An 8,750-nucleotide genomic window follows, 5' to 3' on the forward strand; every position below is an offset into this window, starting at 1 on the left:
GGGAGGCCGGAAAGCGGAAGCGTTGCGGCGTTTCCCGTCTGTTGGCGAAGCCCGCACTATAGAGAGCAGCGGCGGCGGGGGCGGGAGAGGGGATAGAGCGTCTTCTCCGGGCTCGGGCCGGGGCCCGCGAGCAGCGGGGCGGGTGGCGGGGCAGCGGCCTAGCGCGGGAGGCACCTGCGGGCCCGGTTGGGCTGAGGCTGGGGCCGGGCCCCGCGGCGGGGAGCGCTGTAAGGTGTAGTGAGGCCTAGAGCCGGGCCCTGCTGGGGGGAACGGGGTGCTTGGGGCAGGAGCCAGGCCTCTACCGGGTCCCAGTTGGGCCTTGGGGGTGTTGTGGGGTGGGCAGGAGGGTCAGGCCCGGCTCCAGGGTGCCGAGGCAGGGCAGGATCGGGGCCAGCCCCCGGTTTTGGGGGGACGAAGGGGTGCTGAAGGGAAGCAGTAGCGAGGGTTAGAGCAGTGCTGGCCCTGGAAGGTGGGGAAAAATTGGAGGGGGTGAAGGAGGAAGTGGCATCTGGGTGGGGACCGGCCACCCTTCTGGGTTCGAGCTGGTGCCCACCCAAGCATAGGAGAACTTAAGGGGTCGACAAGGAGCTTAGGGTCCTGTGAGGAAGAGGTGACTCTCCTCCCCACTCTCCCCATGGCAGCCACAGCGGTTTTAGGAGATGGGGACCCTTCAGGGGGCTCCAGTGGGCAACTGAACCCAGTGGAGACACTGCAGGAGGAAGCCATCTGCGCCATCTGCTTGGACTATTTTGTAGATCCCGTTTCCATCGGTTGTGGACACAATTTCTGCCGTGTCTGCATCTCACAGCTGTGGGGTGGTGAGGCTGAGTACGAGGTGGCCCCGGGGGCTGCAGCAGTGGGTGGCGGAGAGGTGGGGATGGGCGATGTGCTGGAAGAGGATCTGGAGGATGAGGAGGATGAGCTGGATGAGGACGAGCTGGATGTGGAGCAGGAGGAGGAGGAGGAGGATGGTGGTGCAGAGGAGGAGGAAGATGATATGTGGAGCGAAGAAGAAGATGACACTGACCTGTGGGAAGATCCCGTGGAGGAGGACATGTGGGACGGTGGGGTCGGGGGAGAGCTTTACTTTGGGGATGAGGACTATGATGAGGATGTGATGGAGGAAGATGTGGAGGAAGAGGAGGAGGTGGAAGAGGAGGAAGAGGAGGTGCAGACACCTCCTCCCCCCGTTCTGGCCACACGGCCTCGACGCCTCCAGACCTTCACCTGCCCACAATGCCGAAAAACCTTTTTCCAGAGGAATTTCCGCCCCAACCTTCAGCTGGCCAACATGGTGCAAATCATCCGCCAGCTCCACCCACACCCACAGCGCCTTGCACCACCTGCTGCTGGTCCCTCAGTTTCAGGAGCCACAGTGGGTGTCCCAGGGGCCCTGGTAGCAGTGGGAGGTCAGGGGCCACCAAATTTGTGTGAGAAGCATCAGGAGCCTCTCAAGCTGTTCTGTGAGGTGGATGAACAAGCCATCTGCGTGGTGTGCAGGGAGTCACGGAGCCACAAGCATCACAGTGTTGTCCCTCTCGAGGAGGTCGTGCAGGATTACAAGGTATGAGGGTTTCGGTGTCAGGGTAATGGAGTGGTTTGGGTTTTTTTTGATGGGGGAGTGGGGAGGAGAGTGGGGTGGGAAACAGCTGTCAGCACCATCAGGAGCCAGTGGCACGGGCTGGGTCCTGCTGGCGGCAGGCAGATGGCGTTGGGTGGTTGGAGGCGGCATACAGGTGGGTCTCGCTGGGCTGGTTCAGTGAGCGGAGAGGGGGAAGGAGATGAACGGGCTGTGTGGGTTGGGGTGCAGGAGGCTGGGAAGCCACAAAGCTGGTGGCTGGCTTGGCTTGGATGGGAAGAGTCTGGTTAACCACGGGGAAGGAGATTTGGGGATCAGGCAGCAATGGTAGCGAAGGATCGTGGAGACATTATCCTGGTGAGGAGTGGGTGAGCTCAGCTGGTCCTGCTGGCCTGGGTTTGGGTGAAACCCCTCTGGGCTGTGGCGAGTTGAAATGAGCACCCATGTCATGGTGGCTCCACAATTTAGAAAGCTCTTCCCAGGGTCTGTCTGGCCTCCCTCAGCTTGGGTGATACCTGCCTGAGGGTCTGCAGAGCCTGACCCCAAGCATCCAGTGGTGGAGGCCCTTCATTAGGGGTTTTGACTGAATAGCTTTGCTGTCTCAAAGGTGTCGCTTCCCACTTGGACATGACTGGAGAACCCCCCCCCCCCCAAAAAACATGGCGGGTAGACAGGGGATGGTGGTCGCTGAGCCCTTCAGGCTGCTACTTGCCCTGCTGCTTGTCGCTCTGGTTTCTCTGCAAGGTCATGTCTCGCTTTTTGGGGCCTTCTGGAAGCAAGGAGTTGGGGTTTTGGTTCCTGTAATATCCAAAGGTGTCTTGGAGGAGTTGCTGCTGCGAGGTCATGTCTCGCTTTTGTCTTCCCTCACTGGAAGCTCTCTGGTGCTCTGGTCTTGGCTGCTCCCATCAGAGTCAACACCCTTGGAGCCCCTGGAGACTTTTGGGTGGGGTTTGGTAGCCAGGAGGAGGCTTGGAGAGGTGGAGGTGGTTTGGAGGGGAAAGGACAGTGCTGGGGCGTCTCATCCCTGTGTCAGGCTGTTTTGTGGTGGGCTGTCGGAGTGTGGCCAGCAGCACTTTTTGCTTTTGGGTTGGCTCAGTCCGTTTTCGCCTTTTCTTGGCAGTAGGAAAGCTGCTGCAAACACTCAAGGAGGCAGAAAAATTAATTGCTAAAGGGAGAGCTCTTTGTGAAGGGCAGAGGGAGTGTCCTGGGAGGACAGCAAGGCAGAAACAGTTGGTTTGTGGGTTGGTGGTTTGGTTGTGTGTTTTTTTGGAAATGCCAAAGCTTATTCAGCACAGGGAGTCATGACCAATGAAGCAGGTACTGGTTTTGTCATTGGCTTAAGCTGATCTAGGACCATGCCGCTACCGAAAGGCGCAGCCTGAAAGGATGGCCTAAGTCTGTCCTAGGTCTGCACTGAGTTTAGGAGCACAGATCCCTCTCTGGGTCCTGATCCCCACCCAGTGGGACATGTGCGTGATGGCCGCAGCCGTGCAACAGACAGTAACAGTCTGTGCTTGGTGACTGTGTATCTGGCCTTTGCAGATGTTCCCTGATCTGAGCAGGGCAGGGTTTTTCACTTTCTAATTAGAAGTGGCTCCCAGAATGAGCAGTTACGGAAAGCGGAAGGGAAATGGTCTGAGATCGGGGCAGGAGGTTTTGTTTTCAGCCCTGCTGTGGAGTTGGGGACTGGAGGACTGAGAGAGGAGAGGAAGGCAGGCAGGCATTACCTGAGGCAGGGATGACAGACATGCATTTCTTTTGCAGAATAAGCTCCAGAGCCATCTGGAGCCACTGAAGAAGAAGCTGGATGTGGTCCTGAAGCAGAAATCCAACGAGGAGGAGAAGATCACAGAGCTGAGGGTAAGAGCTGGCTGCCTCTGGCACAGCAGATCATCCTGTGCACGATTCCTTTCCACACTTATTTATTTCCCCATTTCTCTGTCTTCCACCTTTCACGCTGCCAAAAAATAATCAGCCCTCTGCTAAAGAGTGTTTCTTGGCCCGAAGTCTGGTGAGGGGGATGAGCAGGGAAACTTTTCCCCCTCTGCCTTGCAGATTTGAGCTCTCATGGAGGCGTTGCGGTCCCTTTGCTGCAGTTGTCAGGATCACAAGGGCTGGAAGCTATTTCCCTGTTGAATTAGAGCTTAATTAAGGGGGTTTTGTACCTGAATGTGTTGTGGGAATTGGTAGCCTGGGAGAGAGAACAAATTTGTGTCCTTTGGGTCCGCTACTTGAGCTAAGGATACCTCTCCTCCCTCTTCACCACTCCGCAGGACAAGATGAAGCTGGAGATCAAGGAATTCGAGTCTGACTTCGAGCTGCTGCACCAGTTCCTCATTGGGGAGCAAGTCCTGCTCTTACACCAGCTGGAGGAACGCTATGAGAGCTTGTTGGCCCGTCAGAGCAGCAACATCAGCCAGCTGGAAGAGCAGAGCGCTGCCCTCAGCCGGCTCATCGCTGAGGCAGAGGACAAGAGCAAACAGGATGGGCTGCAACTGCTCAAGGTCTTTCCCAACCCACTCACCCCACCCCCATTCCTGGGGTGGGAAGAGGGACAGTCGCAATCGGGGATCCCAGCAGGAGGGCAGAGCCCAGGTGCCCTGCCAGGCAAGGCCTCTTGCATATGTTTTTGAATCTTCCCAAAGAGCTGTAAGCTCAGATGATTCACATAGTTTATCTCTGGACCATGAACCCTCGCTCAAGCTCTCTGCTGGCAGCTGAGGAGCTCTGGCCCTGTTTTATAGCAAGGAGAGAATGTTAGCAGCGAGAATTAAGCAGAGCTGCCAAGAGGGGAGCAGACCTTACTTCAGAAAGGGTATTCCTCATGGGAAAGCATCCTTACCCGATTACTAGATCCTTCCCTGTCCCGCATCGTCTGTGGGACCACAGGGGGGAAATCGGGATGCCACAAGAGATTTGGGGTTTGATAGGGTGTCTGTATTAGTGGGAAAAGCCTCTACCGAGGGGTGAATCCATGGAATGTGCCTCTCTGTGGAATATTCCCCTCAGCAGACTCATGGGAGGGGACTCATCCTGGCCATCGGGGTGGTTGGCTTGATGTAGATCAGCACGGTGCTGAGCCTTGGCTGCTAAGAGGATTTAGTGCGAGCCACAGTGTGATCAGCCCCCATCCTCCCTAATCTTTTCTTTCTCGTTCTTCCTCGCTTCCAACCTGGCTGCTTCCTTTTCGCAGGACATCAAAGGCACTTTTATCAGGTCAGTGACTTTCCATTGGCATCTTCTCACTGTAAACAGCTTCGGGGGGAGGAGAGGGCAACACAAAACCAGAAAACCTTGGGCTTTTGTTTCAAGCCTCGTGTGGTGGGCGTTTTTCCAGGCTGGGGTTGGGTAATGACAAGGGACAGCTTGGTTGTGGCTGGTGCCAAAACGAATGTGATGGTGGGAACTCCTGCCTGATGGCTTAGTGGGGTATACATGGAATAACCGGGGGTGCACAGGAGAAGAGAAAGGCTGGGAAGAGATCTCAAGAGTCCCTTGCAGCACCTGGCAGCTGCTTTTTGGGAGCAGAGCTGGGTGTGCCTGTGCAGACCTCATGCCCCGAGGAAGCAGGAGCTGCTGGTAAATATGGAGGGATCATTTTGTTTCCCGTCATCTTTAAATCAAACAAGCGGCTGCTCTTCTACATCAGCCCCCAGCCACTCGTTGGCAGGTAACAGGGCTGTGCCGGAGCAGGGCCTGGCTGTCACCAGCGCTGGGTGGATGCGGCTGCACCTCTGCCAGGAGTTTGGCTGCTTCCTGCGGCTGAGACGGGGTGGGGACTGCAGCTGTGCCAGTGTAACCGGTTGGGCTGATCTCTGCCCCGCTCTGGGTTTTTTGGCTGTGTGCAGGGCACCTTGTTTCTCCTGTTGTGTCATTGCCTCCCCCTGAGCATGCTGAATCCCCATTTTCTTTCCCCTGGCAGATGCGAGAACATCAAATTTCAGGAGCCTGAGATGGTGCCGGTGGATGTGGGGAAAAAATATCGCAACTACTTTCTGCAGGATGTGGTGATGAGGAAGATGGAGAAAGTCTTCAGTAAAGTCCCTCAAGGTGAGTGAGACCTAGGTCCTCTGCCCAAGGGGACACAGCAGCTTCTTGTCGTGGTCCTAGGGAATGGACACTGGGATGTCTTGCATATCCCCAGCTGTGTTGGGTTTCCCTCTTTACCTCTGCCTTCCCAGATTTCATGCCCCCTTTTAAAGTCTGCCAGTCCCCTTAATACCAGCCTCTTCCCTTCTTCCTCCCCACGCCTTGCTCTGTCCGTTGGTCTTCATTTTCCCCTAACGTGGCTGTCACCTCTTTCCACCCTAAAAGCACAGCTGGATCCAGAGTTGCTGACAGCTCTGTGTGGGGCTGAAGCCAGACCTGCTCCAGGGTTAAAAGGGAACTGGGGGATTAAAGGGGTTAAAATGGAATTTGGGGTTAAAGGAATTTGGGGTTTAAAGGGAGTTTTGGGGGTTAAAGGAGTTTGGGGAGGGGTTAAAGGGGTTGAACTCTGTTGCAGTCAAAAGCAGGCCCACAGTGGGGGCTGTCACCCACTGGTGCTGTGGGTATGGACAGGGTTGAGGATTTGGGGTTGGAAACTAAAAGGAGGGGGGGGAAAAAACAGACCAACAAACCCTGGGATTGGGACCCCAAGAGACGGGGGTGACCAGTGACACACACACCCTGTAATGTTGCCGTCTCCCTTCCAGCCGACGTGACTCTGGACCCTGACACAGCCCACCCTCGCCTAAGCCTCTCCCTTGACCGACGCAGCGTCAAGCTGGGCGAACGCCGCCAGGACCTGCCCGACAACCCCAAACGTTTCGATTCGGATTACTGCGTCTTGGGTTCCCAGGGCTTCACCACTGGCCGCCACTACTGGGAGGTAGAGGTGGGAGGCCGACGAGGCTGGGCAGTGGGTGCAGCCCGTGAAACAGCTCGACGCAAAGAGAAAACCATGGGTCCTCACCAAAAACGAGAAATTTGGTGCGTGGGCACCAATGGGAAGAAGTACCAGGCATTGACAGCCACAGAGCAGACAGCCCTGTTGCCCAGTGAACGGCCCCGGCGCTTTGGCGTCTACCTGGACTACGAGCGAGGCCAGCTCTGCTTTTACAATGCCGAGAGCATGACCCACATCCACACCTTCAACGCCTCCTTCCACGAGCGCATCTTCCCTTTTTTTCGCATCTTAGCCAAGGGTACGCGCATCAAAATCTGCGCCTGACCAGCCATCCCTCACCCTCCCTGCCAGCCACCTCTACCTGTGCCAGATCCGGCATCGCCCCAGGATCCGGCCTTGCACACAGCCATGCTCTTTCCCCCTTAATCCTGCAGATCCCATCTTGGGATCCAACGCTGCACTTGTCTTCTTGCACCTGCTTGCTCACAATGCCTCTTCCTTCAGCCTCCTGTCTGCTCCTCCCCAGGATCCCACTGCTGCCACCATGCTGATCCGAATCTGGTTTTGTTTGGAATAGGGAAGGATCCACCTCAGAGGTGTAGGGGTTTTTTTTAGCGTTTTATGTCTTTTTGGAGCTCCTCTCTCCCAGTCAATGCCTAAAAGCTTTCTGGCACGCTCTCCACTCCTGGACTGCATTTTGAAGTGCATCTGCTCTCTTCGGATGCAGAGCTTGATGCCTTGGGGGCATCTCAGGGGTCTGCACAGTGGGGAGCAAGTGCTCTTGGCTTTTTGAAATCCCCATCGTCACCCTTCCAAAAATCATTGGCTTGCGTATCCCAGTTGCACCAAGGTGCCTGGATCTCTTGGAATTCACCTGACCATCTTCCAAGACCCCAGCTGGTGTTTGGACCCAGAGTCAAACCTGCTTTAATGGCCCGTGTTGTTTTTTCCTTGCTTTCCCCATCATTTTTTTGGGGGGTGGGGCCACGTCTGAGCTTTCCTGACCCCCACCCCTTCCCTTCGTAACCATTGCTTGTGGGCCTGGCACTTTACCGGGGGCAGAGGAGGGTGCAAGAGCCAGTTTCCGCCCCCCAGAGCCAGCACAACCTGGCTGCAGTGGCAGGAACCAGCCTCCTGTTTTCCCCTCACAGCTTGAGAGCTCTCAGAGATGGGGGATATTTATTTTTTCTCCCCTTTTTTCTTTTTTCCTCAGCTGCTAAGTTTCCAGCTGAATCCTGTCCCACTCGAGAGACTCTGACTGCACCGGTCGTGGGTTTTTTTTGTTTGTTTATTTTTGGTTGGTGGATTGTTTTTGTTTTTTTTTTTCCTGTTGGCATTACAGAGCTAGTTCAAAATATTTTTGGGTAAAATGAGAATTAAATGGAGATTTAGTTTTATGAAATGTCAAGAAATAATAATAAAGAATAAGGTTGTAAACCTGAGTCTCTAGGTTATTGAGGCTTGAAAGGTCTGGGAGCTATTTCCAAATGAGTCTGGCTTAAATCACACATCAGGGTCCAGATCCCTCACAGCCTGCCTGGCCTTGCTGTCACTGCATCACCTCCTGTTAAACAGATGTGTTTTAAATCTTGCCTTGTTAATCTTGACCTAATCCTTCCTAATTAGATTAGGTCAGACCCAGAGCCACATGTCCATATCCCTTCCCAAAGCTTTTTATCGGCAAGAGGCTGTTGCCAGCATCATCCAGCATCACTGAGGGGTCGAAGTCCCTTCCAGTTTGGTGGCAGGGGTGGCTCACAAGTCTACCAGCCAAGAAAGAGCCCCCCCCCACCTCTCAAATCTGTAGAAAATGGCAGTTTGTATGTGGACTCAGTGCCTGGAGGCTGCTGGGTTACCAAGTTTCACGTTAAAACCTCTCCTTCAACAGCACCACTGGTGGGCAACAAGGCTAACCATGGCTGCTGCTTAAATGTATCTACTTTCTGGGTTCTCTTCGGAATAGTCTTAAGTTTTCCCAGATCTGCAGCGACACCACATGTAGGAGAAAAAAAAACCAAACCACGATTCCCTCATTAGCCAGAAGGACAGAGAACATCTTTCATGTCCCACCATGCTGCCTACAGTAGAGTATCTCCATCTGCTATAATTATTCTGCCCTCAGGGGGTTTTAACTCATGAGGTGAGTACCGCTCAGGGCTCTCAAAGTTCTGCCAGTCACCCCATCCTCATCGCCAGGCCCTGTCCTACTGCGACATCTCCAACCTTGAAGGTGTGGGGACAATTACTTGCAGACATAAAGCTCTCTGCATCAGGAACACTGGG

The 8,750-nt window shown here is 54.8% G+C and overlaps 1 protein-coding gene across 1 annotated transcript; it reads left to right on the forward strand.

Annotated features, from left to right (window-relative positions):
• Positions 1-356: 356 nt before the first annotated feature.
• Positions 357-7,904, forward strand: LOC102046300 (E3 ubiquitin-protein ligase TRIM41). The gene is made up of 6 exons (XM_005435134.4): positions 357-1,564; positions 3,344-3,439; positions 3,853-4,083; positions 4,773-4,795; positions 5,502-5,629; positions 6,274-7,904. Exons 1-6 carry the CDS (start codon positions 635-637, stop codon positions 6,789-6,791), a joined length of 1,926 nt encoding a protein of 641 aa, XP_005435191.1. The 5' UTR covers positions 357-634; the 3' UTR covers positions 6,792-7,904.
• Positions 7,905-8,750: the final 846 nt, after the last annotated feature.

The sequence above is a fragment of the Falco cherrug genome, chromosome 21 (genome assembly GCF_023634085.1).
Source record: "Falco cherrug isolate bFalChe1 chromosome 21, bFalChe1.pri, whole genome shotgun sequence".
Taxonomy (NCBI): domain Eukaryota; kingdom Metazoa; phylum Chordata; class Aves; order Falconiformes; family Falconidae; genus Falco; species Falco cherrug.